Below are 26,511 nucleotides of genomic sequence, written 5' to 3'. Positions count from 1 at the left end.
TAAATTATCCAAAATACTTGAAAATATATACAAATAGTCAAAAGTACATGTCTAAATAGTTAAAATATATTCAAAACATTAAAAATACATAAAATATGTATTGATTTTTTATCCAAATATTCAAATCAAACCAATTTATATGTTAAGTTTTGGTACTTTGACATATTGAAATTTATATGTAATATATTATTTTTTTTATAAATTTTGAGAAGTTTAAAGTATATAATGAATTTTAAAATTTTGAAAATAATTTAAACGGGTAATCCGAATCCGAACCGAATCCGCAAGGATCCGAACCGAACCCAAACCAAAATTTAGAAATACCCGAATGACGTTGAAATCTTTGACTTCGAAAACCCAAAATCCGAAAAGACCCGAACCGAAACCCGAACACCCACCCCAAAAAGGACCAATAAATAAATAATGATCCGTTTGTTGACAAAAAAAAAAATAATGATCCGTTTCAAGAAGTTGGGCTAATGGGCCAATATAATAGTTGTGGGCCATTGTCTTTCTCTGTCTCTAATTGTCTCAGTGCAACTTTCCCAATACTAGGAGGGAGGGCGCGTGTCATCCAAATCAAAATCAAGGAAGCTGAGAGCTGAAGAAAATCAATGGCGTCTCCGTCGACCAGGTGGCTTTCATTCCACGGTTCTCTCTTTATGCGAAGCCTCAGTCTACTTTCTTCGTCGCTGCCAATAGCCTACTTTCCCCTACAAAACCCTAACGACAAGGTGAATCGATCAGCAATCTCTTTCAATGTATGTTACCTGTGCCAACATTTTTTTGTTTTTTTTCTTCTTAGCTGTGTAGGAAGGTGAAGGTAAAGAGATTAATTTGCAGAGCGGAGTTTTCCCAGGACGCGCCGCTCGCATCGGCTATAGGCGCGTGCATACTCAGTTCCTTTGTGTTTCCGGTGGCGAAGCGAGTTGAGGATGAGGACGAAGAAGAGGAGAACTCAGCGATAGTGTCAACAGATATGAGAATAGCAGCCATGGGAATCATCAGCTTCATCCCTTACTTCAATTGGCTGGTCTCTTCCTTTTCTTTCTTTTAAAAAAAAAAATATTTTGTTTGGTTTGATGAAAAGTAACAAATTATTCTTCTTGTGGATCAGAGTTGGGTCTTCGCTTGGCTTGACACTGGGAAAACGCGTTACTCTGTCTATGCTCTCGTTTATCTCCTTCCCTATCTCAGGTTTCTCTTTGGAACTCTTATGTCCTTCTTCTCAATCTGGCAACCAGCTCTTTTAAGAGTTATTTTTTTCTGTCTACTGGTCTCATTTAGTTCAAATTTTCAGCTCAAACCTATCTATACCACGACCCATAAAACCAAAACATCCTGCCTGAAACACAACGCATGTCTGACGTGGCGTGAAATAGAGCTGAATCCTCGCATTACAGCCAGCACTGGCATGTCAAGGCATTGACTACAAGACGGAACAAGCCATAACGGTGATAGCGGGCCGATAAAAGGTGCACGTTAGGCCCAAACTGTGTATGTATCTTATAAAAGAGGCCCATTGGACAAATTTCATGAAATTTCGTCATGTTTCCAGTAACCAAGTGTTTAATCAGAAACTTGAGTCTTCTTCCTCCTCTCGTAGCAATGGCTCCTTGTGCCGTCGTTAGGGTTTACTCTACTATCACTCCCGCTTCTCCTTCGGAGGCTTCCGTAAAGAAAGTTGGTACTCACAATGGAAGCTTTCACTGTGACGAGGCTCTCGGTTGCTTCATGATCCGCCTCTCCGATAAATTCTCCGGCGCCGATATCGTCCGTACTCGTGACCCTAAGGTACCACAAACGAATCTTAGGAGTTGAGTTAGTAGTCGGAGACTGTTTAGGTGTTCGAACTTGATTTTGGGAATTTAAGGTTTCGATTGTAAATCTCTTTCTCTCAGATATTGGGAGAGCTTGATGCAGTGCTTGACGTTGGAGGTGTTTATGACCCCGACCATGACCGCTATGATCATCACCAGAAAGGCTTCCAAGAGGTGTTTGGACATGGTTTCAACACCAAACTCAGCAGTGCCGGTCTCGTTTACAAGGTTATTGCTTTGCTCCCCCTTTTGAAACAAAGAAAGAAAGAAAGTCTTGTCTGAAAATGTTGTTTTTGCTTCAGCATTTTGGAAAGGAGATCATTGCTAAGGAACTTAACGTCGACCAAGATCACCCTGATGTCCTTCGCTTGTTTCTTGCTGTCTACAAGAGCTTCATGGAGGTGTTTATTCTCTCTATCATTGTTAATCATTCTTCATGCATTTTTTTTTGTTAAATGTTTCATCAACTTTTTTGACAGGCGATTGATGCTGTGGACAATGGAGTTAATCGGTATGATACAGATCAGCCTCCAAGATATGTGAACAACACACATTTGTCTTCGAGGGTTGGAAGATTGAATCTTGATTGGATTGACCCTGACCAGTCACAGGATAAGGAGAATGAGGCTTTCCAGCTTGCCATGGCTCTTGCTGGCAAAGAGTTCCTCGATGTAATATTTCTAGCTCTTTGTGATATTTAGTTATATATGTTCCCAAGAGTCATTCAAAAGCTAACTTGTATATTTTAACACTGCCCCCTGTAGAGTGTAAGATTTCATGCAAGGTCGTGGTTACCGGCTCGATCGATCGTGATGCAGTGTCTTGAAGAAAGGTTCAAGACTGACCCTAGTGGCGAGATCATGGAACTCAAAAATTTCTGTCCTGTAAGTGCTTTTACACTTCCATCTTATCAATTGCTAGTACACTATTCTGAGTCCTTTAGTTCAATGGGTGAGCAGTGGAAGCTTCATTTGTTCGAGCTTGAGCAAGAGATGAAGATCGAACCCCTCATCAAATACGTCATATATCAGGTAACCTTCAAGTGCAATATTAACTTTCAGGATTTCAGGGATTAAATAGGGCTATAGATAAAAGGATATTTACTTCTTTTTCTAAATGTTGGTTCTCCTGAAGAAATGTTGAATGTTTTAGTGCGGTAAAATGATAATATGGGTTGTTGTTTAATTGAATAACTATTGCAAATGATGTTTAGGACGAGCGAGGAAAGCAGTGGAGAGTTCAAGCAGTGGCGGTGGCACCAGACAGGTTTGAGAACCGAAAGGCTCTTCCTGAGCAATGGAGAGGCCTTAGAGACGAGGAACTCTCCAAAGCTGCTGAGATCCCCGGTTGCGTTTTTGTCCACATGAGCGGCTTTATTGGGGGAAACCAGTCCTATGATGGCGCTTTGTCCATGGCTCGAACTGCCCTCACTCTCTAATTCAGTGCATCTTCTTTGGTACCAGAAGAATCCTTTGCCGATTCTTAACCGATAGAGAGAGTTTAACAATGCTTCATTATGTTGTACGATTTCTGTTTTCAATTGAGTGACCATTTCGTGATTTGTTTTGTCGGATGGAATCGTATTTCAATAGATTTTGAATTCTTGTTTCATAATTTGTAGAAGAATTATGAGTAGATGATTGTATGCCCACACAGTTTTGTTTAGTTATTATTTTTCCCATAATTTTAAGGGCAAATCTCTTTTTTTTTTTGTCCACTTTTACAAACTCAAACTCAAACTGACTCCGTAAACCATATTGGTAGCTCTGTATTCATGTGCACAACAAAGGTCGTTTGTTTCCTAGCGCTGCGTGCTAGTCCATCGGCCTTCTGATTTTGTGTCCGAGGTACATGAATGATCTCCAAGCTATGAAAGAACTCTTTCAACGTCTTTATGTCTTCTAAATAAGTAGCAAATGCAGGTCATTCGTCTGGTTCAGACACCATCTTAACCAATTGCAAACAATCTGTTGCAAACGTGACCCTAAACTGTCGCAAATTCCTCATACATTTCATTGTAAGGGCAAATCTCTAAAATTGCAATTTTTAAGTTTTTATCACAAAATAGCACAAAAAAATAAAATGACAAAAATAACACCTTTTTGTTTTAGATTAATTAACCTAAAGGTTATAAATGCATATTTATCCTTTAATAAAACTTCTGAATGGATAAGTTGTCTTCTAAAAGCTCTGCCATATCCTCCAAACCAGAAGCTTAATACGGCTCACCAACCGAATCAAGATAGAGGAGCAACTCGCCATTTTTTTGTGTTCATCATTGGTCACAACCTTCACACTCAAGCTGTTCAATATCTCTTCAGATATTCTGGTTAACAATCAACCACCATTTCACCAATATGTGCTAAATGAAGTCATGTTAATCTCATGGATTTCTTTCAGACCACTAGTGCTAGTGTTGATCAAACCCATATAGAGGGGTTCTATCCTTATTTCAAAGACTGTGTTGGAGTTGCTGATTGCATACACATACCTGTCATGGTTGGAGGTGGAGTCGATGAGCAAGGTCCATTCCGCAAAAACAATGGACTACTTACACAAATTGTTCTCTCGTTGCTTCTTCATTTGATCTCATGTTCCACTACGTTTTATGCTTCTTCATTTTATCTTTTCTTATAAAGATAAACATTATAATTAAAAAGTTGTTTGGTATATATATATTAGTCCTATCAGGATATGGACGACAACTAGTTATTATACATAAATAAACAAAAAAAAAGATTTTATAAAGAAACCTCAAGTATATATCTCTTTTATGTAATTAATCAAACTATTTTAAATCGAAAATTGAATTAATTTTATTATATATTCTTCTAAATCATATAAAATTTTTAGGAATCAATATATTATGTTCCTAACTATTAATATCTAATAAAATGAGAATAATAATGATTAACATCTAATAAAATGAGAATAGTAATTATAAACATCTAACAAAATGAGAATAATAATATGAACTTTAAAATTAAATCGATGTTTTCAAGTTAAAAGATTAATTTGTAACTAAAATAATCATTTTTAAAAATGAAGAAAATGTGAAATACCATACGAGTTTAGTGTGTTTAATTGTCAGAAATAATAGAAGTCGAATAACACTATTCAATGTTTGTTAAGTACAGAAATAATAGAAGTCGAATAACACTATTCCATGTTTGCTAAGTACAAAATACATCAAATCAAAATATAACACCAATTGAAGTATATCATTACACCAATCATGGCCCCAAGAATAAGTACCAAAATCAGGGTTTTGATTGCTTTTTCATAATCCATTTTCTCTTTGCGTTCTCTATAGCATCTTCCTTTAGTTTCATCAGATCTTGGACGGACTGGTTAAACTGTGACTCGATCATGTTCAGTTCTGTCTTGAGATCTTCTGGGTACTCGTTGTCTGAAATGTAAAGGGTTGACATCATTGAGCAAGAATCAAGAAACGAGCTCATCGACTCTGCATCCTGGCCAGCTTCCCTGGCAGCACTTCCGTTTGAGGAGAAAGGCAAGTAATAGTCTGTTGATATGCCAGACTTCATTGATTCTTCATCTTTGGAGTTCACAGTTAGCTGATTTGCTGCTTCATGGTCCTCACGGACGGCTAGATCCTGAGAGGTTTGATTTGGATGCGATGAGGTCCGCTCAGAGTGAAGCTGCATTATCAAGTCATCGATCATATCAGCTATCACTACAACCTCTTGGCTTGTTAGATGCAGCTCCTCAACCATTTCCTCAGCGATTGCTGTTGCTGTGTCTGAATTCAGATAGAATGCAAAGTGTACGATTCTTCCTTTGCCTGTATTTGTTTAAAACATTTCATTGATTCAGTAAATGAAAACTGTGAGGTATGAATTTTTGTTATTTCTTATAAACGAACCAGATGAATCACCGATACGCAGAAGCATTGACGCAGTGACGTCATCGCTCCTTTCTCCTCTCAACCTGAACTCTTTATTCTCTGCAAACCTCTGAAGTTCAATGGTTTGGCACCAGGGGTACGATTCTTCGTTGTTGCTCTTTCGAGAGGAGCAGATGGAGACACTTTTATCCTCGTTATGATGATCCACATCCATGGGAAGATTTTCAAGCTGTGGTGGTGGTCTGACAGGATTAGATGCACTGCTTGTTGAAGCAAGAAGAGGAGAAGAGTCCTTGCTTCCATCTCTGGAAAGGAAGGGGTCCATGGAGAGCTGGAGAGCAGTTGGTCTAGAAGAGGCAGGAAGAAGACACTTGTCTATGAATTGCCTAACTTGAGGATCCTCAACTCTGCTGAGAGATTGAGGCTTTATACCCTGCAAAATGCCATTCATTTGAGGAAGGATGCAAAAAGCTTCAACATTTAGGTAAAAAGTCAACAAGACACATACCGAGGTGACCTTCTTGTAAATCTGAGCCTGGTTTCTGCACTCGTTGTAGGGGTACTCACAGGTAACCATCTCCAACATACACATGCCAAAAGAGTAGATGTCGACAAGCTCATCGTATTCCTCTTCATACAGCTCAGGTGCCATGAACTCGGGAGTACCAATGACGCTACGAGCAGTGGGTTGCTGGAGGACAGTTGCAAGGCCGAGATCACCAATTTTGATCTCACCAGTATTCCCATTGACGAATATATTGTCGCACTTAAGATCCCGGTGAATAACAGGAGGGGACTGAGAATGCAAATAGTTCAAACCTTTAAGAATCTGCCTGGCCCAGTTCTTGATAGCCTTGGGATCAACCTTCCTATGCTTCTGACGGTACCTAATAGAATATATATAATTGTGTCAATACAACCAAATGAGATGAAATTTAAAAAAAAAAGGAAAAGGAAAAGAATACACTTACAGCCTGAGACTACCAGAGGTGAAAAGCTCGGTGATCATGTTAATAGTCTTGGTGTTCTCGTCGACCCAAGAGTGAAAGAGTTTGATGATGTTATCATGTTTAAGGGCTTTAAGGAGATGAACCTCAGAATAGAGCCTTTCGAGCTGACCAGGCATCTGCATAACATCTTCTATGCTCACTAGGTTCCATGCAACTTCGATTCCATCTACTTCATCAAACGCCTTGTATCTGATTTTATTAATTGGAACCAAAAAATAAATAAATAAATAAAACACAACAATCTGTTTCTGCAACACGACAAGGCATAAAAGGGTGTGGATTAAAAAAACATACACAGTCTTGAAAGCGCCTCTCCCCAGGATATCATCATACTGAATAAAACAAAAAAACGCAATAGGATCAAAGGGAGAGCTAATTCAAACAAAGCTACGAAAAAAAAACAATATAGGGTTAGGGAAGCGTACCCTAATGTAGCGGCCAGAAGGATCTTTGTCAGCGAAATCAGCTTCTTCTTCCATACCCAATATTCCAGAATCAAAAGCCGTTTTTATATTTTATTTATTTTTATTTTTTCACACAAAGAAAAAGAAAGAAGGAGAAAGAGGAAAGATATGAGATTATTGATTGATTGAGGGAGAAGAAGAAGGAGAAGGGTGCTATAAGAAGAAGCAATCGAGAGGACGATGATCAGAGAAGGCCTCACGAGCGAAGCAGTAGGAGTCGATTGATGATCGAAACCGAGACCGGAAACGGAGCCTGGCGGCGAAAGGAATCCCCATCTTCTTCCCCGATCTCTTCTTCTCTGTAATTCGATCAAGTTCCTCCATTGAATTGATCATCCACCATCTTTCTTTTTTTGGCTGCTGCTGCTGCTGCTGCTGCTTTCACAAATCAAATCAATCGAGAGAGAGAGAATTGTTGTTGTTGTTGAGAATTAATCTAATCAAATTTGGGGGAATAATGGTGAGGGTTCGCGGCCTTATCGGAAAGTCAAATGAGCTGTCCTTCTCAAACAACATCATCATCATCCCACCCACCCACCTTTTATTAAAATATACTCCCGAGAATCTAATCCTTTTACGCTCTTTTACTATTTTATCCCTTCTTATTTTTGTCCCTCTTTTCTACTTGTCTTTTTTTTTAAGTTTTCTTTTTTTAAGGTATGAATCTGGCAAAAAAAAGAATATTTTGTTTTGAAAAATGCTATTTAAAATAATATTAATAATCTAAAAGCACTATCTAAATGAAAGAAAAAGAGTAACCAAAATTCATTAGCCAAATTTTATACCATCTCAAACAAAAAATATCTAAATTAATATTATAGAAATCATCCAAATTTATTTTTATTTTGTGGATTCAAATTATTTCAGCAGTTGATTAAATCATAATATTTAAATTATATAGATAATTTTTGTAATTTAAAAATTAGAGTTTTTATCTAACAGTCTTACACGTGTAAAAAAAACTCTATTTATTTATGGAAGAATTTGTCAAATAACCAAATCTGAAGTGTAAATTAAGTAACTGTCATTAATTTTGACATTATATATTTTTAACATTTGTGTTACAAAATACCGGTTTTATTTTTTTTTATAGGTAGCAGGTAAATGAAAAATAAAAAACAACATGGCTAATAAAACATAAGAGCATGCCCATTAGTGAATCCCAAGGGGGAGGGGTTCATAGGGATTTTTTATTGTTTTTTGGTGGGTCCGTGAATAGTGATGAACCTGTATTACTTTTGCTCTTCCATTAGTGAACCCGAAAATAGAGTTCATAAGAATAAAATAATATTATTTTTAAAAAAGAAAATTTTAAAATTTTTTATTTAATACAATAGAAATTCAAAAACATACAAAGATTATTCATCTAGATTACCAAATTTTTGCCATATATTTTCAACTAAATCGGCTTTCAAACGATCATGTTTCTGCTGATCCCGAATTTGAGCTTGAACGCCATGCCTATTAACGAAGTTGGAAGGGGAGTCCGTAGGTTGCAAGATATCCACCTGTGAACTCCTGCTTGACTCTCCCGACTCAAACTCAGATGTATCAGACAGAGTATATGTGTGTTCGTTCGTTCTCTACTATCATATTGTGTAGTATGACACAAGTTCTCATAATCTTTCCAATCTTTTCCTTGCCCCATAGTAGAGCATGATTTTTTACTATTGCAAACCTCGATTGCAAAACTCCGAAAGCACGTTCGACATTTTTTCTGGCGGATTCTTGTTTTTCAGCAAAAAGCTCAGCTTTAAGACCTTGAGGTAGTGGGATGGATTGGATAAATGTTGACCATTTCAGATAGATTCCGTCTGTAAAGTAGTACGCCATACGATAATTGTGGCCGTTGACCGTGAAATTAACTTTAGGAGCTCGACCTTGTATAATGTCAAAAAAACTTGTGACCGATCGAGAACATTAATATCGTTGAGGGTACCTGGTAAACCGAAAAATGCGTGTCATATCCAAAGATCATGTGATGCCACAGCCTCTAAGACAATGGTCGGCTTTCCGTGACCTCGTGTGTACTGCCCTCTCCAAGACCTTGGGCAGTTTTTCCACTCCCAATGCATACAGTCGATGCTGCCTATCATTCCCGGAAATCCGCGTACCTCTCTGATATCGAGTAATCGTTGAAGAACAAATGGTGTAGGTTTTCGTAGATACTCATCTCCAAACAATTGTATTATCGCTTCGTTGAACTTCTCCAAACATAAAAGTGCGGTACTCTCACCAAGTCGAAGATATTCGTCATACGTATCTCCCGATTGACCATATGCTAGCATATGTATAGCAGCAGTACACTTTTGAAGTGCAGATAGGCCGTACCTTCCGTGAGCATTTGGTCTTTGACGAAAGTATGGAACTTCATTACTCAGGCGATCGACAATGGAAAGGAACAATGGCTTGGTCATTCGAAAACGCCGCCTAAACATTTCTGGTGGGTATGTAGGATTTTCACTGAAATAGTCGTTCCAAAGGTCTTGGTGGCCTTGCTCCCTATGTCTTTCGATATAAGCTCGTCTCTTCGGCTTGTTAATTTGTTGGTCGATGAAATTATCAACTTGTTGGTCGATAAAATTATCAACATGTTGGTCAAACGTATCTTCAATTACTTTATCTGCTGCATCATCTGATGAGAAAGACATCACTTGAACTCTTCTTCCTTCATACAAAACGAAAATGAAAAAATATAAATCTTCACTAGAAACATATCTTCAGATTTTTTAAAAAAATTAATCTTCACTAGTTTAATGAGAAACATATCTTAAAAAAAAATCAATCTTCACTAGTTTAATGAGAAACATATCTTAAAAAAAAATTTAATCTTCACTAGTTTAATGAGAAACATATCTTTTTGAAAAAAAAATTAAATTCTTCACTAGTTTAATAAGAAACATATCTAAAAAAAAATTAATCTTCACTAGTTTTATATAAAACATATCTTATTTTCTTAAAAAAAAATTATTGACAAAGAGAGATAGAGAGAAGAGTGATAGAGAGAAGAGTATACTTGTCTTGATAGTTCTCTTGATAGTTGTCTTGATACTTGAGAGATAGTGTTGTTGATAGTATGTCGAGAGATGGAGAGAAGAGTTAGTGTTGTTGAGAGATAGTGTTGTTGATAGTATATAGAAAGAAGAGCAGAGACTGAATGTTTGTTGAGAGATAGTCTTGTTGATAGTAGAGCAAAAAGTAGAGTAAAGAAGAGGAGTTTCAAAGAAGAGTAAAGAGTGAGCAAATTTATGAAGACAGTACATAGCTTTATATATAGAGTAGGCAGAGTGAATCAAGTACATAGCCGATACAAGTTCAAGAGATGTGGTTGCTACCTGTGAGCAACCAAACAAGTACAAAGTACATAAGTTAAGACAAGTTAATTGAAATGAAGTGTAGAAAGAAACAAAACACTACACTTTCCCGTGATACACAACAACCATAAAGCTAATAAAACATGTGCATTCCCTTCCTGCCATACAACTTCAACTCCAGCCCGTGACCTGCAAGACAAAAGAAAACAAGAAACAAAATTAAATACTCATGAGCAACCCAAAACCCAAACAGCAAGCAACTTTATACCCAAACAGCAAGCAACCCTATACCCAAATGAACCACAACAACAAGCAACCAACAGGAAGTACAAATGAACCACAACAGCAACCAAACAATCGATAGAAGTACAAACCGATCTCAAATCATTTCAGAAATGAGTTTGTCCATGAGGGTGATTTCGTTTGCAGATAGATGGGTAGGGTCTTTGGCAAGGAGACGCTCTAGGAGTTTCTGTTTCTGTATCTCCTTTTTCACAGCAAGCATGCTATGTATCTCATCATAACCCTGCCTCTTGCGTTTGGCTGCTTTGCAAGCCTTGACACCAGGAGGCCGAACATCCGCAGCTTCCTCCTCATCCACCACCTCCACAGCTTCCTTTCTTTTCTCCTTGGGACCATCTTTGGACACACCGAGTGATTTCCATTTTTGGTCGAACCAAAGTTCCCTCCAACAATGTTCAAGTGTGAATTTGATGCCAAGGTCATTCAAGAAGATGTCATGGGCAGCCTTCATGACATCATTCTCGTTTTGGCCACTCGCTTGCTCCCTCACTGCTGCTTCATAGCAGCCGACAAACTTGCACACCTGCTCATTGATTCTCCCCCACCTCTGCTTACACTGACTCCACTCTCTAGGGACGGCGCCACTAAGCTGAGGGCTGGCGTTCACGTAGTCCACTATTCTCTTCCAAAAAGCTCCTGCCTTCTGGTCAGTACTGACGATTGCATCTTTGCTGGTGTTCAACCAAGCACTGATGAGCACAACGTCTTCTTTGGTTGACCACTTGCGTCTTTGGTTAACTGCCGCGGGAGAGGTTTGGGAGTTTTGGGTAAAAGGTTTCATTTTTGTTTCGGTTTGGTATGTGTGTGTTTTAGAAGTGGATTTGTTATGTTTTTAAACTACAATTTGCAACTACATTTAACTCTAACTACCAAACATTGATCACACAACAACTTCATTAAACTACAACTATCAAATCAGTGGAGACCATTATTTAAAGCTCAGTACAATCGGTATTAATCACAACAACCAACCAACAAACACAAAGAATTTATGATAATTTTTACAAGTTCTAGTTTTAGCTTCTAGTTTATTAAACACAACAACTTCTACTATAAAATTGTACTTCTAGTTTAATTTTAACTGAACTACAAGTAGCTCAGTTAAAATAACGGTTAACGTTAACATATTAATAAAAAAAATAAACAGAACGAGATCACAGCATCACGAACAAAGCGACCAATGAGAGCATCACAAAGGAAGCGACCAATGAGATCAGACCGTACCTTTGCTTTTCAATCGAAGCAGACCATCTCCAGGTCATGCACCTTCGCAGTGAGAACATCGAGCAGACCAGAGAGGCTTTTAACCTGTTCCTGGACATGGAATCAACAATGAAAATGAATTAATACTCTCTTTTAATTGAACTAATAACTAATGAAAGAGCAACAAACAATAACCATTACAATTCAATGAATGATCACTAACCTCTAGAGACACGATCTGTTCATTGAGGATGGGCACCTCCTTGATCACCTTCTCAGCCTCCTCCAGCCGGCTAGTCAGCCTTTCGATCTCCTCATGTACACCAATCACCCAAGGCTGACAGTAGTGGAGCCCATCAGCCTTGGTAAAACCATAAACTGAAATTAAAAACAGAAACAAAAAAATAACAGAAACAATAAACTATGTTTCTTTCTTACCTCGTAGTTTATGCAGGTGAAGAACCGCTTCCCAGGAAGAGTGTCGTGCTCCTCCTTCCTCTCAACCTCAGCAATCATTCTCCCACCACAGTAACACCTTTTTTGGAATACCGTACTCTGAATCCGCCACATAGCGTAATGAGTTGTTGTACTCAATGTTCCTCTTTGTGTCTCTTCTCTCTGCTGCGGGATCCATCTGTAGCAGAAACACAAACATAACTCATTAGCAAAGTCATAAAAGTTAAAAATCAAATGAAAACGAATCAATAAACCACTCATGGACGATTTAAAACCATCAAACGAAACCCACACAATCGATTAACAACCGTAACCTAAAACCCCCAAATCAATTTTGAACCGTAACCCTAAATCCCCAAATCAACATCGAATCCCCGATTAACGAACCCTAACTGGGTAAATACAACCCCCATGACGATTAATCGAAACGCCATGTCAATATTGAACTCTAAAACTCGAAACGCCCAAATCGATTTCAAATCGAACAACCGCTTTCGACCCGAACATGGACTCTACAAACCGTAAATCTAGTAGATACTCACCTGAGATCGTGTAGATGACTGTCCGTCGTCGATTGGATGGAGAGAACCTTCGGGAATCGCCGTCGCACAAAATATCACCCCTGAGAGAACAAACCCTAGATTTTACAGAGAAAAGAGAAATGAGTCGACTAACGCGGAAACCCTGCTTTCTTCCTCGTCAACGCGGAAAGGAGAAGCCAATGAGTGATCGACGCGTGGCTTGAACTCCCCTCATACGGGTTCATGCGTAAGGCCCAGTTCACGCAAATAAACCCATTTTTCATTTTCTTTAATTGTTTCGGCCCTTAGAACTCGAGCCCATGACCCGGTTAAAAACCGCTAATGCGGATGCTCTAAGGTCAAAAGTACCTAAAAACCATTACACATAAAAAGAAGAAGCCATCCACGTATATATATATATATATATACTGAGTGTTTTTTTCTATATCGTCAAAGTATTATAGGATTATAACTCAACATACAACCCCTAAATACTAAACATACCCAATCCCAACCCATATATACTAAACCTGGAATACTAATTCATAAATTCAAACTCAAATATAAGCTATAATATATATTCCAAATGAAAGAAAGAGAAGCTATCCACATATATATATTGATTGACCAGATAAATATGCATCAAGTGTTCTATGCCATACCAAACTAATATAAGATTATAATCTCACTCACCATAATAAATACGAAACATTATCCAAACCAAAAAGACACTTAACTACCACAAACATATTCATTTTACATACCCTTCCCTCTAAACTCTAAACCCTAAACCCTAATTGTTGAAAACTGAAATATAAATCTTAAACCCAAATATAAACTTTAAATCGAATTATCACACTCTGAAAATAGTACATAATATTATGTAATATTAAAATATACTATATAAATATGAATTATAGAATAAACTTTGACTTATAAACTAAAAATTGGTAAATAATAAAATTGCTGAACAGTCGAAGGTGATAGTAGTACCAATCGTACATATGTCGGTGATCGAGTCAGAGTAACAAAAAACATATATGTTTGTCAATATCAGTGAAAAGTAGAGATGTAAGTATTATTCCATTTTTTGTGAATGGTACATAATTACAAGAACTATACCATGCTATTTAGTTTGGTACTTGCGAATGATACATAAATACAAGCAGCGTATTATACTATAACTTTCTTCCACCGCATATAGTATAGTCGACGACGAGTTCATCTTCTTCACACCTTTCTCTTTTTCAGCCATGGCGATACATGCATTCACTGGCCCAGAGTAATTATTCTTCACCGTACCATAGCAATGCAGAATACCATAAAAATTAAAAATAAATAACAAAGAAAAAATTCAAGATCCACGGTATTAAAGAAACTCAAAAAAGAAATGACGACATAACCTCGTCGTTCTCTACGGTGCTATCTTCTCCTGTAAACTTAATTCTGCAAGCCCATAATCCATGCTCTTTCCCTTTGAAAGTAAGTGGTTTATGTTTGTATGTATGTAGAAGAAACAGTTAAAGAAATATGCACCCACGGAAACCACAATTTATTAAATCATTTATTAATATTTATTGTAATAAATAATTCTCAACAGGTTACATAGGTTAAATTGATGGGTAATATAGCACTATTACATAAAATACATATATTGTAAATGAAAATCAGGGCTTTTAGCTATCAAATGAATTATAATTTGTTTGATAGCTATAATATGAAATTGTCCTTTATTTATTTCTTTTCTTGTTTCAAAATTTCGTAAATGGTTGTTTCATGTTTTTCTTAACACCAAATGATTTAAATCTTCTCTTTCTCCTTTAACCGCTCAAATCCCACTATTTGACGATTTGACCTCGTCTGAAACTTTTTATATCATTTTAAATCCAGTATACAAAATCTCTAAAACTCTATACTCCAAACATTTAGTTGATGGTTTGTCGGTAATTCAATTGCCTATATCGATCCTCTTCCAAGCCTCAGAAACTTAGAAAGATCACATTCCGACAAAGTTCCACGACACACTATCTCATCCATCAAAAACCTTCTCAGACTTTAACCTAAAACCTAGTTTAGGGTATTTGGAAAACATCATTATTTAAACCATCTTTAACACTATTTTCTTGATTTTTGTACATATGGTTGATATTCGTGAATGGATATGGCATGTCAAATATTGCTAGGTAGAAAATTGCACATTCTCTGTTTTCTTGTTTTGAATTACCTGGAGGTTCGGACCGAAACCTTAATCTCCCTAGACCCGTAATTACATATAATATTAGTTTTTGTCTTAGCGGTCATTCGAACTGGGGACTTCAGACACAATGGTCAGGATCCTTTCCAATTGAACTAATGACCGCTGGCGCATTCTCAGTTTTACCTTAGACCCGATGTTAGCTTTGAGATATGGATCTTATATCAGCTCTAACGTGGACGGTTTTAAAGAATGTATACCTCAGTCTACTCTTTCGATGAAATCAATGTCATAGCAAGTGTCATTCCTTATAACTCTGGAAACAAAAAAGTAAAGATGTAAATAACACTTGCAAACCCTCCCCCTTCAGCTATCATTTTCTATGATTCATAAGGTTATTCGGTCAGAAAGTAAAATGGTTTATCCAAAGTTTCCTCCTCATTTTGCGACTGCAAAAAGTTTGGTCACTTATTAAAATATTGCTATTATCCTCTCATAAAAAAGATCATGAGACCGTTGGAACTTTTCTTCGACTGCTCTTTTTCCATAGTGTATGATTTTTTTATATAAATAACTTATTTATTACCTTTTTGGTTATGAACTACATTAGATGGACTAAAGATCCGACCACAGACTCAATTTTGCTTCTATTGGTTAAACTCATTTTCCGAGCTTGCATCTACGCCATCTAGAAAAAACGTAACGGGCGCCTTCCCAATACGATATGTAGACTTGTCTCAGCTCCGATATTAGACATGAAAACTATATTAAAAGTTAAACTGGGCTCTCTATTCCAAGTTCAAAGGATTCTTCCATCTACTAACCTTTCTCTCTGCGTGGCTTGAGTTGTTTCCTTGGCAACCCTATTTCTTGATTCTATTTTGGAAATGCAGATCATGTCGATGTGGTTGATGTATGAGCCATAATCTTGAGAAATCCTTTGTAGTTGTATAAAAAATATACAAACAAAACATATCTACATTTTGGATGGGCATATGTAGTTGGGAAGTAGAAAAAGGCTCAAATAAAACATTTGAGTCGTGGTTTATTGACCAAACGGTGGGAAGTGAAACTGAGGAAATGATAATCGTTGTTTATTAATTAGACATTTAATAGGCTAAGGTCGGCGAACCACCTATCCAACCAAACCATATTTTATGGGTTTGGCTTGAATGAGAAGTAGAATAAAAGGTAAATTTTAAATCCTTTCTAAATAAAAATTGAGGAAAAGCCTCCAGCCCAGAAAGAAAGAGCCATTTGTTAATCATCTCCGGTGAAAAAAGGATGTACGTGAGGGCGCTTCCGACGACAGATGTGAATCGGAACACGGAGTGGTTCACGTATCCTGGCGTATGGACCACTTATATTCTAATCCTCTTCTTCTCATGGCTCCTCGTTCTCTCCGTCTTCCACTGCTCCCCTGGCATCGCCTGGACCATCGTCCACCTCGCCCATTTCACCGTACACTCCTCCAGATCTCTCTCTCTCTCTCTCTTGTTAGATTCAATCAAAATCGTGTTTAATTTCTTTTTTGTTTTGAATTAAATTAAAAAAAGGTGACGTATCATTCGTTCCACTGGAAGAAGGGAACACCGTTTGGAGATGATCAAGGGATCTACAACAGGTTGACTTGGTGGGAACAGATTGACAACGGCAAGCAGCTCACTCGCAACCGCAAGTTCCTCACCGTTGTTCCCATCGTCTTGTAAGCTCCCTTCTCCCCTCCCCTTCATTAGCTTTAAGAAATTGGTAATGAATAGCTCTTTTGTCTTTTTTTTTATTTGCACTATTATTCTTCACCTAGATTAGATCCAATCCAATGGAGAAGACTAGAGATGCTCTGTCTCTTTGGTTGTTATTATTATAGATAGTTAAGCAATCTTGATCCTTGTATGCCCACCTTGTGCTCTGTCTCCTCCTATCAATTGTTGGAAAAAAGAGATGCTTTCTTACTTCTTCTTATTGCAGAGATGCTTTCACAGAGCCTAATTATTGCATGTTAATTTTACACAAGATTGCATTTGACATGAAATTTTTTTCCCAATAATATACATAGTCAAAGACATTATTTTGATTTTCTGATTTTTTTTTTGGCTTAAACTTTGGATTTTCTGATTCTTGACTTGAGGTCCAAACATGTTTGCTTACCTGTGTTACAAATCTTTCCACTGGTTCTCTATTATTGGCATCCTAGGGTTTCTCTTTTATTTTTAGAGATTGTCTGAAAGAAATGTGATGCATGCAGGTACTTGATAGCTTCTCACACAACAGACTATCAACATCCGATGCTGTTCCTCAACACCTTGGCCGTATTTGTAATGGTCGTTGCTAAATTCCCGCACATGCACAAGGTCCGCATATTTGGAATCAATGGAGACCAATGATGCCTTGATAAGACAAAGCCAAAAAAGCTGTTGTGCTTAATGCGAGACAAGTAGATTTTGGAAGCTGGAATCCAGTTACAAACAAAAAAATGCCATTGTCACTCACATTTGATTGCTTCCCAACCGCATGTGTTACTCTCATCCCATGGCATATATACTGTTTCTTTGGGGCTGCTTCTGGTCAAATTTCTTTAATTTTTTTTTTGTTGGTCTGTCAGTTTCTTATTTGGTTTAGCGAGGAAATCTAGGATTTGAATGATTAGTTTGGGGAAGACAGTATCTTTGGAATGCATGCAACTCTTTTTCCGATTTTTATAGAAGATTATTCACTATCAATATTGGAACAGAAAGACTGCTTTATAATAGTTTTTTATTTTTTATTTTATAACACTTCACTTTATTCACTTGAATGTGAGTTTACAAAGTCTTGATGCAAATCATGAGTACTAAACATGGGAATATAGTAATGAAATTGATACAAAGATTTTGTTGAAATCTTTGCTTAGCCAGTCTGTCTGCGACTCGAATTCCATCCCGGTTGATCCACACAAACTTGATATGATCAAACTTCTGTTGCCACTCTTCCAATTGTACACATTAAAATGAAGTAATTGATCATTTAAGATATCAATAGCCTTCTTACTATCACTCTCAATAATTACTTTCTTAAAACATTTGCACCATGCATGTTGCATTGCCATTGTAATTGCTTGTAACTCGATTTCCAAAGCACTCTGTGCTATCGTACCAATTGCCTGTTCTTCTCCATGATAGTAACCTGAAGAATCACGGAAAAACCCATCCAGCTTTACTTACTAATGTCTGAGCCTGATATGTTCCATCCACATTAAATTTTAACCATCCCTCTGGTGGTCTGGTCCAAGGTTTATGTTGTTGTGCTCGTTGCGTTGTGGTGGTATAAGTCTGACCATATTTGTCGCCCATTCTGTTGCATCAAATTCCGCTTGTTAAATTACTGTCCTCCAAAAAATATGCTTGCGTTGAAAGAGAAGGAGATTGTGACTTTTCCTGATTCTACAAAGGATCGAAATAGGTAGATCTTGTAGATGTGTTAAATTTTCACTTGAGTTACATCTTAAACATTCTGCAATCTTCTCCTCAAAAGCAGTAATCGAGCTGTGAATAATATTATTTGAGACTCCTGAAGCTCGCCAGACTGATTTGGCATATATGCATAAAAATCAGGAAACCAAGTTTGATTGCAATAGAAATCGAATAGGGCTATAATAAAATGGGGATAATTCTTATTTTCTAATAATTTTGATACCACTTTTCAATTTTACCTTTAAAATAATATTCTAAAGGTTTGGTATGTTGTCCATTACTTGTATATAACTTTGATCATAGGGGTCAATTTCTAGTCGCATAACTTCATAATAATTATGTAATGTTTCTGCATAATTTCCTTCAGATTGAACCAACATCCGTTACGATCAAAAACCAAAGACTTTTTATTATAATTTAATTTAATGTTTTTTTTTATTTCCTGAAAACTATCCATAAAAATAATTAGATAAAATGGATTCGACCTTGTCACTTGCTAATAAGAGCACAAAATCAAGATAAATCCCAATACCAATTATTTTAATAAATTTGTTTATTATTATAAAACATAGTAATTTTTAGCATCGAGTGAAATGATTAGAGGAAAGATGCTAAATACGACAGTTTTTAACGACATAAGTGACTCAGAATGAGCGAATTTTATCTGTTAGATTAAAAATAAGAAATCTGACTGTTAGATTTAAAGTTTTTTTTCCTATAAAAAACTGATGACATCATCAATCACCAAATACAGATTTGCTATCTGTTCGTCTATAAAAATTACGATTTTAGTTAGGCATGTAGTTTTTGTACTATTTGTCTAATTGTGACCTCCAAACCAACTTAATCAAATGTCATTGTACAGTTTGTTGGTTCAAACTTCAGAGTGATATATCTCCCTCTTTTGAAGCAACACAGAGAAGGAATGAAGAGCCTAATTACAAATACGGCCAATGGGTGATAATTAAAATACAATTCTCCAAATACCAGTTATTAAGTTATAAATGATCGACTGATCATTCATAATGTACGTGGCAATATATAAGTACTCATGTGCGTGAGCCTATTTCACAAGGAAATCCGTACGGACAGTAAGGTTCCGGAATAAGACATAGTGAAAACACATCAAACTAATGCCCATTGGGGGTTTTTAAAGGGTTCATGGGCTCGGGTTCATAGGGCCGGGCAGGGAAAAAAAAATCGAAAATGGGCTAATTTCGGTGACCCGAGTCTTACGCATGATCCGTTCTTAGCCGGGTTCAAGACACGTGTTGGTTCCCCATTGGCCCCGCGTTTTCGAGTTTACGCGAAGCATTGACCGAGACCTTTCATTTTTCATTTCTTCTTCGATACCTAGGGTTTGGTTCTCTGAAAGGCGATTGCGAGGCGATTCTGGTGCGACGGCGATTTCCGAAGCTTTTGACCATCAAATCGACGACGAACGGTCCCCTCCACGAGCTCAGGTCAGTATCGAGTAGATTCTCCACAATTTCGAAGCGTTTTGGGTCTCGGGGAATCTCAATCGATTTAGGGTTTTCATATTAGGGTTCAAAATCGAGTTGGGGCTTTCGATTAAGCGTAATGCGGGGTTGTATTGGGGGAGTTATGGTTGGTTTATCGGGGATTATAAATTGATTTGGGGATTTAGGGTTAGGGTTCGAAATTGATTTGGGGGTTTTACAGGTTACGGTTCTTAATCGATAGTGTGGGTTTCGTTTTATGGTTTTAAATCGTGTAGACGGGTTTATTGTTTCGTTTTCATCATATTGAGCTAATGAGTTTTGTGAATGATTTGTTTATGCTAGAGATGGATCCCGCAGCAGAGAGAAGAGACATGAAGAGGAACATTGAGTACAACAACAGCTTGATGTATGTTGCTGATTCAGAGTACGGGATACCAACAAGGTGTTACTGTGGTGGGAGAATGATTGACGAGGTTCAGGCGAAGGAGGAGAAAGACACTCTTCCTGGGAAGCGGTTCTTCACATACATAAACTACGAGGTAAACAACTCCTTCTATCTTTGTTTATATTTTTTTGTGTTCTTTTCTTTATTGATTTTGATGAGTTTTCTTTTTTTTATGGGTTAACCAAGCCTGATGGCCTCCATTATCGTCAGCCTTGGGTTCATGGTGTCCAGGAGGAGATCGAGAAGCTGACTAACCGCCTGGAGAAAGCTGAGAAGGTGATCAAGGAGGTGCCCATCCTCAATCAACAGATTGAGTCACTAGAGGTTAGTGATGTTGTTTTGATGTTGTTTCATTAGTTTAGTTAAAGAAAACGTTTTGATGCTGTTTTGATGTTGTTGTTTACATGTACAGGAACATGTTAAAAGCCTCTCGGGCGAGGTGGATGCTCTCAGAGTGAAGGTCGCTGACCTGGAGATGGTCTGCTTCGATTGAAAAGCAAAGGTAAATGTTTCTGTTTCTGTTTATCTGGTTCGAATCATGTTTGTGTTTTTTTTTTTATATGTTAACCGTATATAAACTGAACTACAAGTAGTTCAGTTTATAAATTAACTAAAACTACAACTTTAAAATACAACTAAAACTTTAAACTACAAGTACAAGTAGAACTAGTTCTCTTAAAAACGATAATAAATTGTATCTGTTTTGTGGTTGGTTGCTGTGATTTGATTGTTAGAGTTTAATGCATTTGCGAAAGAGAGTTGTTGTCTAATGAATGTTTGGTTGTTAGAGTTTAATGTACTAGCCAAAACTAGTTTAAAAAGATAGCAAATCCACATCTAAAACACACACACATATCAAACCAAAAACCGAAACCAAAATGGAATATGTACCCCAAACCTCCCAAACCTCTCTTCAGAGAAGAAAGTGGTCAACCAAAGAAGACGTTGTGCTCATCAGCGCTTGGTTGAACACCAGCAAGGATGCCATCATGAGTACTGACCAGAAGGCCGGAGCGTTTTGGAAGCGAATTGTTGACTACGTCAACGCAAGCCCTCAGCTCAGTGGCCAGGTTCCTAGAGAGTGGAGTCAGTGTAAGCAGAGGTGGGGAAGAATCAACGAGCAGGGGTGCAAGTTTGTGGGCTGCTATGAAGCGGCTGTGAGGGAGCAAGCTAGTGGCCAAAACGAGAATGATGTCATGAAGGCTGCCCATGACATCTTCTTGAATGATCTTGGCATCAAGTTCACGCTTGAACATTGTTGGAGGGAACTTCGGTTCGATCAGAAATGGAAATCACTCGCTGTGCCCAAAGAAGGTCCCAAGGAGAAAAGGAAGGAAGCTGCTGAGGTGGTGGCTGAGGAGGAAGGTGCGGATGTTCGGCCTCCTGGTGTCAAGGCTTGCAAAGCAGCCAAACGCAAGAGGCAGGGTTATGATGAGATACATAGCATGCTTGCTGTGAAAAAGGAGATACAGCAACAGAAACTCCTAGAGCGTCTCCTTGCCAAAGGGCCTACCCATCTAACTGCAAGCGAAATCACCCTCATGGGCAAACTCATTTCTCAAATGATTTGAGATGGGTTTGTACTTCTATCGATTGTTTGATTGCTGTTGTGGTAATATGATAGCTTAAGTTTTTCATTTGTACTTCATGTTCGTTTGCTTGATCTTGTGGTTCATGTTGATAGGTTGATAGATATACATTGTACTTCTTTTGTTTGGTTGCTTTGTGTATTTTATTATGTTTGGTTGCTTTGTACTTCTTTTGTTTGGGTTCTTTGTACTAAATCATTGTTTATTTTGTCTTGCAGGTCACGGGCTGTAGTGCAACTTGTATGGCAGGAAGGAAGGAAGGAAGGAAGGTGTTGAACTTGTAGCTTTATGTTTTTAGTGTATCACGGGAAGTGTAGTATTTTGTTTCTTTCTACACTTGTTTTCAATTCACGGGTGTACCCACTTTGTACTTGTTTGGTTGCTCATGTGTTTCACGGGTAGCAACCAATTTTCTACTACTTGTATCGGCCATGTACTCTCTGTTCTCTATATATAAAGCAGGTCTTTGTTTATGAAATTTGTCCTCTCTTCTCGATATCTCTCTTTGCTCTACTCAGTCTTTACTCTTCTCAATTGTCCACTCTTTGCTCTGCTCTTCTTTACTCTTCTCAGTCTTTACTCTTCTCTCTATCTCAACCACATACACTACAACAATCAAGGCAAGTATCAAAACAAGTTAACGTGACTCTTCTTTACTCTTCTCTCTATCTCAACCACATACACTACAACAATCAAGGCAAGTATCAAAACAAGTTAACGTTCGTCTTCTTTACTCTTCTCTCTATCTCAACCAATTTTTTTTATAACTCTTCTCTATACCACAAGTATTAAAGTAGTGAAACATATAATTTTTTTTTATATAAAAACATATGTTTGTTATTAAAGTAGTGAAACATATAATTTTTATTTTTAAAAAAAATAATGTTTCTTATTAAACAAGTGAAGCCTTATTTTTTTATTTTAAAACAGTTATGTTTCTTATTAAACAAGTGAAGTCTTATTTTTTTATATAAAAATTATTAAAGTAGTGAAACATTTTATTTTTTTATATAAAAAATATGTTTTTTTAAAAAAAAAATTGTTTGTTATTAAAGTAGTGAAACATATAATTTTTTTTTAAAAAAATAATGTTTCTTATTAAACAAGTGAAGCCTTATTTTTTTTTAAAAAAAGATATGTTTCTTATTAAAGTAGAATTGTCCATTTCTTTTTAAAAAATTATATTTCATTTTGGTTTAGTAGGAAGGAAGAAGTGTTCAAGTGATGTCTTTCTCATCAGATGATGCAGCAGATAAATTAATTGAAGATACGTTAGACCAACATGTTGATAATTTTATCGACCAACAAGTTGATAATTTCATCGACCAACAAATTAACAAGCCGAAGAGACGAGCTTATATCGAAAGACATAGGGAGCAAGGCCACCAAGACCTTTGGAACGACTATTTCAGTGAAAATCCTACATACCCACCAGAAATGTTTAGGCGGCGTTTTCGAATGACCAAGCCATTGTTCCTTTCCATTGTCGATCGCCTGAGTAATGAAGCTCCATACTTTCGTCAAAGACCAAATGCTCACGGAAGGTACGGGCTATCTGCACTTCAAAAGTGTACTGCGGCTATACGTATGCTAGCATATGGTCAATCGGGAGATACGTATGACGAATATCTCCGACTTGGTGAGAGTACCGCACTTTTATGTTTGGAGAAGTTCAACGAAGCGATAATACAATTGTTTGGTGATGAGTATCTACGAAAACCTACACCAGCTGATCTTCAACGATTACTCGATATCGGAGAGGTACGCGGATTTCCGGGAATGATAGGCAGCATCGACTGTATGCATTGGGAGTGGAAAAACTGCCCAAGGTCTTGGAGAGGGCAGTACACACGAGGTCACGGAAAGCCGACCATTGTCTTAGAGGCTGTGGCATCACAGGATCTTTGGATATGGCACGCATTTTTCGGTTTACCAGGTACCCTCAACGATATTAATGTTCTCGATCGGTCACAAGTTTTTTCTGACATTATACAAGGTCGAGCTCCTAAAGTTAATTTCACGGTCAACGGCCACAATTATCGTATGGCGTACTACCTTACAGACGGAATCTATCCAAAATGGTCAACATTTATCCAATCCATCCCACTACCTCAAGGTCTTAAAGCTGAGCTTTTTGCTGAAAAACAAGAATCCGCCAGAAAAGATGTCGAACGTGCTTTCGGAGTTTTGCAATCGAGGTTTGCAATAGTAAAAAATCCTGCTCTACTATGGGACAAGGAGAAGATTGGAAAGATTATGAGAACTTGTGTCATACTACACAATATGATAGTGGAGAACGAACGAAACACATATATTCTGTCCGATACATCTGAGTTCGAGTCAGGAGAGTCAAGCAGGAGTTCACAGGTGGAAATCTCGCAACCTACGGACTCCCCTTCCAACTTCGTTAATAGGCATGGCATTCAAGCTCAAATTCGGGATCAACAGAAACATGATCGTTTGAAAGCCGATTTAGTTGAAAATATATGGTAAAAATATGGTAATCTAGATGAATAATCTTTGTATGTTTTTGAATTTCTATTGTATTAAATAAAAACTTTTTAAAAAAATAAAAAAAAAATTAAAAAAATTAAAAACAAAAATAATATTATTTTATTCTTATGAACCCCATTTTCGGGTTCACTACCCACCAAAAAACAATAAAAAATCTCTATGAACCCCCCCTTGGGGTTCACTAACGGGGATGCTCTAAGGGTACAAACATAACTACATAAGTTAACTCTGATATGAGTGCCGGCCAGTCTGTAAATTTCTCGATCAATCTTGACTAGGTCCACGCAATCAAACGTCTATATAAACAAGGGGGAAAAACGAAACTATATCAGCCACTAAAAGTGTTAGCACTCAGCTTTTAGAATTCTGGTATTAATATGATCTGAACTTTTGTAATTTTGATGATCTATTCTATTGATATATGTATAATCCAACTATTTTAATAAAATAGATTAAAGTCTCTTACTAATAATTTAAGAAAAATATTTTACACAAATATAATTACAAAAAAACAAAAATAATTAAAAAATACGAATATAAAATTAAAATTTTTAAATAAAATATAAAACAAAAAATATATCTATCCTCTATAGGGCGGATCAGACTCCAGCATATGTTACAAAACCAGGAGAATAACGTTACTAAAGTACTAAGAGCACAATTAACGCTGTCTTTAAAGACATCTCTTAACATTAAACCAAATAAAAAATTAAAAAAAAGGAAGGAAAGCGTAGGCACGCCTCTTGCGTAATGACCGCGAAGGCTTGTCTCTTAGTGCCACGCGTCGAAATATCAATGGCCAGTTGATCGGTTACGCGTAAAACGCGATCAACTCTGTTTCTCATTCTCTCTCTCTCTTTCTCGAAAGGTCTCTCTCGACGAAAGGCGATTTGCCGTCTCCTTGATCTTGTCGTCTCCGTCGGTGTACCTTATCGGCGACGCCTCTTTCTATGTCTCGCTCTCTCTCGGTGGTTCTCTGTCTCGGTAGTTCTCGCTCTCTCTATCTCTCTCTCTCGGTGGTTCTCGGCTTCTCTCTCTCTCGGTGGGTGTCCTCGAGGCGACGAAGCTCTCCTTCGGTGGCTCAGATCGGAGACGTCTCCTTCGGTGTCTCTTATCGGCGACGGAGCTCTCCTTCTGAGGCTCTAATCGGTGACGTCTTAATTGAAAGGTAAGTGGTGGTTTGTTTTTTTCTTGATTATGCATGTCTTAATCATGCATATTCTTGGTCTGATCAGTGGTTTTCTATGTAGTTTGTAGGTACTCTTCGAACCGGTATCTCGGTGGGACTTCTCGTTGAAGCTTTCTCTCGGTGGCTCACCTCAAATCGAAAGGTAAACCAGAACTTCTCTTGTTTCATTCTCTGTTTAAAAATAAAACAGTTTTGATGTTGATATGTTCGATTGATTTGGTTTGTTAATCAAGATGTTAATTAATAAAATGGATAGATCAAATATGATATGTTTGTAAGTTTGTTTCAATTAAGACTGATGGATCAATGTTTATCTGCTTTGTTTCTAACCTTGTTTTGTTTCTGTTCTTTGAGGAGTACGAAGAGGAGTACATTTGGTGGTTGGCCGAGAAGCAAGAGGAGTACATTTGGTGGAGCAAAACAGGTAAAAGTCTTCTTCTTTTAATGTTAAGAACTATAAATTAAGAATCTTGCATTGGAGCTGGAAAATTAAGTGTCTCTTAACTACAATCTCTTAATCATCATTAATTACTAAAAAATTGTTAAGAGTCACATTTTAACTCTTAGGGTTAATCATGCTCTAACCAAAAATGGTTTATAATAAACTAAGCTAACTACAGTATACATCGTATGCTGCTCATGACTTGCACAATATCCTATAATATAATGTCTTCATCTACCACTAGGTCATATTATTAAACAATAAAAC

At 37.2% G+C, this 26,511-nt stretch overlaps 8 protein-coding genes and 1 long non-coding RNA gene across 12 annotated transcripts; 6 read left to right on the top strand and 3 right to left on the bottom strand.

Annotated features, from left to right (window-relative positions):
• Nucleotides 1–556: 556 nt before the first annotated feature.
• LOC108836368 (uncharacterized) lies at nucleotides 557–1,438 on the top strand. The gene is made up of 4 exons (XM_018609529.2): nucleotides 557–734; nucleotides 806–1,033; nucleotides 1,118–1,197; nucleotides 1,301–1,438. The coding sequence occupies exons 1-4, from the start codon at nucleotides 615–617 to the stop codon at nucleotides 1,347–1,349; spliced, it is 477 nt and encodes a 158-aa protein (XP_018465031.1). The 5' UTR covers nucleotides 557–614; the 3' UTR covers nucleotides 1,350–1,438.
• Nucleotides 1,342–3,504, top strand: LOC108836367 (uncharacterized). 2 transcript variants are annotated; one of them, XM_056990379.1, is made up of 8 exons: nucleotides 1,342–1,475; nucleotides 1,559–1,794; nucleotides 1,902–2,048; nucleotides 2,123–2,221; nucleotides 2,300–2,491; nucleotides 2,585–2,704; nucleotides 2,780–2,851; nucleotides 3,034–3,504. In XM_056990379.1, the coding sequence occupies exons 2-8, from the start codon at nucleotides 1,609–1,611 to the stop codon at nucleotides 3,256–3,258; spliced, it is 1,041 nt and encodes a 346-aa protein (XP_056846359.1). In that variant the 5' UTR covers nucleotides 1,342–1,475; nucleotides 1,559–1,608; the 3' UTR covers nucleotides 3,259–3,504. The 2 variants fall into 2 exon arrangements, with proteins under 2 accessions (XP_056846359.1, XP_056846358.1); XM_056990378.1 differs by lacking the exon at nucleotides 1,342–1,475 and having other exon boundaries at nucleotides 1,549–1,794.
• A 1,410-nt stretch (nucleotides 3,505–4,914) lies between these two features.
• On the bottom strand, nucleotides 4,915–7,672 carry LOC108835034 (serine/threonine-protein kinase WNK8). Of its 2 annotated transcripts, XM_056990377.1 has the most exons (6): nucleotides 7,124–7,670; nucleotides 6,993–7,030; nucleotides 6,660–6,887; nucleotides 6,197–6,575; nucleotides 5,707–6,121; nucleotides 4,915–5,625 (listed from the first exon to the last, which is right to left on the bottom strand). In XM_056990377.1, the coding sequence occupies exons 1-6, from the start codon at nucleotides 7,175–7,177 to the stop codon at nucleotides 5,081–5,083; spliced, it is 1,659 nt and encodes a 552-aa protein (XP_056846357.1). In that variant the 5' UTR covers nucleotides 7,178–7,670; the 3' UTR covers nucleotides 4,915–5,080. The 2 variants fall into 2 exon arrangements, with proteins under 2 accessions (XP_056846357.1, XP_056846356.1); XM_056990376.1 differs by having other exon boundaries at nucleotides 6,660–7,030; nucleotides 7,124–7,672.
• A 1,451-nt stretch (nucleotides 7,673–9,123) lies between these two features.
• LOC108815697 (uncharacterized) lies at nucleotides 9,124–9,813 on the bottom strand. Its single transcript, XM_018588217.1, has one exon. The coding sequence runs from the start codon at nucleotides 9,811–9,813 to the stop codon at nucleotides 9,124–9,126; it is 690 nt and encodes a 229-aa protein (XP_018443719.1).
• Nucleotides 9,814–10,855: 1,042 nt separating this feature from the next.
• Nucleotides 10,856–11,560, bottom strand: LOC108815698 (glutathione S-transferase T3-like). Its single transcript, XM_018588218.1, has one exon. The coding sequence runs from the start codon at nucleotides 11,558–11,560 to the stop codon at nucleotides 10,856–10,858; it is 705 nt and encodes a 234-aa protein (XP_018443720.1).
• Nucleotides 11,561–16,286: 4,726 nt separating this feature from the next.
• On the top strand, nucleotides 16,287–17,601 carry LOC108835810 (uncharacterized). Its single transcript, XM_018609034.2, has 3 exons — nucleotides 16,287–16,614; nucleotides 16,710–16,858; nucleotides 17,399–17,601. The coding sequence occupies exons 1-3, from the start codon at nucleotides 16,438–16,440 to the stop codon at nucleotides 17,535–17,537; spliced, it is 465 nt and encodes a 154-aa protein (XP_018464536.1). The 5' UTR covers nucleotides 16,287–16,437; the 3' UTR covers nucleotides 17,538–17,601.
• A 3,787-nt stretch (nucleotides 17,602–21,388) lies between these two features.
• LOC108815699 (glutathione S-transferase T3-like) lies at nucleotides 21,389–22,081 on the top strand. Its single transcript, XM_018588219.1, has one exon. The coding sequence runs from the start codon at nucleotides 21,389–21,391 to the stop codon at nucleotides 22,079–22,081; it is 693 nt and encodes a 230-aa protein (XP_018443721.1).
• A 1,231-nt stretch (nucleotides 22,082–23,312) lies between these two features.
• Nucleotides 23,313–24,592, top strand: LOC130498069 (uncharacterized). The gene has a single exon (XM_056991412.1). It carries the CDS (start codon nucleotides 23,324–23,326, stop codon nucleotides 24,590–24,592), a length of 1,269 nt encoding a protein of 422 aa, XP_056847392.1. The 5' UTR covers nucleotides 23,313–23,323.
• A 915-nt stretch (nucleotides 24,593–25,507) lies between these two features.
• LOC130497663 (uncharacterized) lies at nucleotides 25,508–26,197 on the top strand. 2 transcript variants are annotated; one of them, XR_008936665.1, is made up of 3 exons: nucleotides 25,508–25,781; nucleotides 25,864–25,944; nucleotides 26,167–26,184. It is a non-coding gene; the product is annotated as an uncharacterized LOC130497663 (long non-coding RNA). The 2 variants fall into 2 exon arrangements; XR_008936664.1 differs by having other exon boundaries at nucleotides 25,509–25,781; nucleotides 26,157–26,197.
• The last annotated feature ends 314 nt before the right edge of the window (nucleotides 26,198–26,511 follow it).

The sequence above is a fragment of the Raphanus sativus genome, chromosome 7 (genome assembly GCF_000801105.2).
Source record: "Raphanus sativus cultivar WK10039 chromosome 7, ASM80110v3, whole genome shotgun sequence".
NCBI classification, from domain to species: domain Eukaryota; kingdom Viridiplantae; phylum Streptophyta; class Magnoliopsida; order Brassicales; family Brassicaceae; genus Raphanus; species Raphanus sativus.
This window is presented reverse-complemented; position numbering and strand designations above follow the sequence as displayed.

Excerpts from the sequence above, each read along its gene's own strand:
- LOC108835810 (XM_018609034.2), top strand. The coding sequence starts at position 16,438 with ATGTACGTGAGGGCGCTTCCGACGACAGATGTGAATCGGAACACGGAG. Across the intron at positions 16,615-16,709 it reads TCCACCTCGCCCATTTCACC|GTGACGTATCATTCGTTCCA; the intron begins GTACACTCCTCC and ends AATTAAAAAAAG. Across the intron at positions 16,859-17,398 it reads ACCGTTGTTCCCATCGTCTT|GTACTTGATAGCTTCTCACA; the intron begins GTAAGCTCCCTT and ends TGATGCATGCAG.
- LOC108836367 (XM_056990378.1), top strand. The coding sequence starts at position 1,549 with ATGTTTCCAGTAACCAAGTGTTTAATCAGAAACTTGAGTCTTCTTCCT. Across the intron at positions 1,795-1,901 it reads TCCGTACTCGTGACCCTAAG|ATATTGGGAGAGCTTGATGC; the intron begins GTACCACAAACG and ends TCTTTCTCTCAG. Across the intron at positions 2,049-2,122 it reads GTGCCGGTCTCGTTTACAAG|CATTTTGGAAAGGAGATCAT; the intron begins GTTATTGCTTTG and ends TTTTTGCTTCAG.
- LOC130498069 (XM_056991412.1), top strand. The coding sequence starts at position 23,324 with ATGTCTTTCTCATCAGATGATGCAGCAGATAAATTAATTGAAGATACG.
- LOC108815699 (XM_018588219.1), top strand. The coding sequence starts at position 21,389 with ATGGAATATGTACCCCAAACCTCCCAAACCTCTCTTCAGAGAAGAAAG.
- LOC108815698 (XM_018588218.1), bottom strand. The coding sequence starts at position 11,560 with ATGAAACCTTTTACCCAAAACTCCCAAACCTCTCCCGCGGCAGTTAAC.
- LOC108815697 (XM_018588217.1), bottom strand. The coding sequence starts at position 9,813 with ATGTCTTTCTCATCAGATGATGCAGCAGATAAAGTAATTGAAGATACG.
- LOC108836368 (XM_018609529.2), top strand. The coding sequence starts at position 615 with ATGGCGTCTCCGTCGACCAGGTGGCTTTCATTCCACGGTTCTCTCTTT. Across the intron at positions 1,034-1,117 it reads TCCCTTACTTCAATTGGCTG|AGTTGGGTCTTCGCTTGGCT; the intron begins GTCTCTTCCTTT and ends CTTGTGGATCAG. Across the intron at positions 1,198-1,300 it reads TATCTCCTTCCCTATCTCAG|CTCAAACCTATCTATACCAC; the intron begins GTTTCTCTTTGG and ends TCAAATTTTCAG.
- LOC108835034 (XM_056990376.1), bottom strand. The coding sequence starts at position 7,177 with ATGGAAGAAGAAGCTGATTTCGCTGACAAAGATCCTTCTGGCCGCTAC. Across the intron at positions 7,031-7,123 it reads CTTCTGGCCGCTACATTAGG|TATGATGATATCCTGGGGAG; the intron begins GTACGCTTCCCT and ends TGTTTTATTCAG. Across the intron at positions 6,576-6,659 it reads ACCTCTGGTAGTCTCAGGCT|GTACCGTCAGAAGCATAGGA; the intron begins GTAAGTGTATTC and ends ATATTCTATTAG.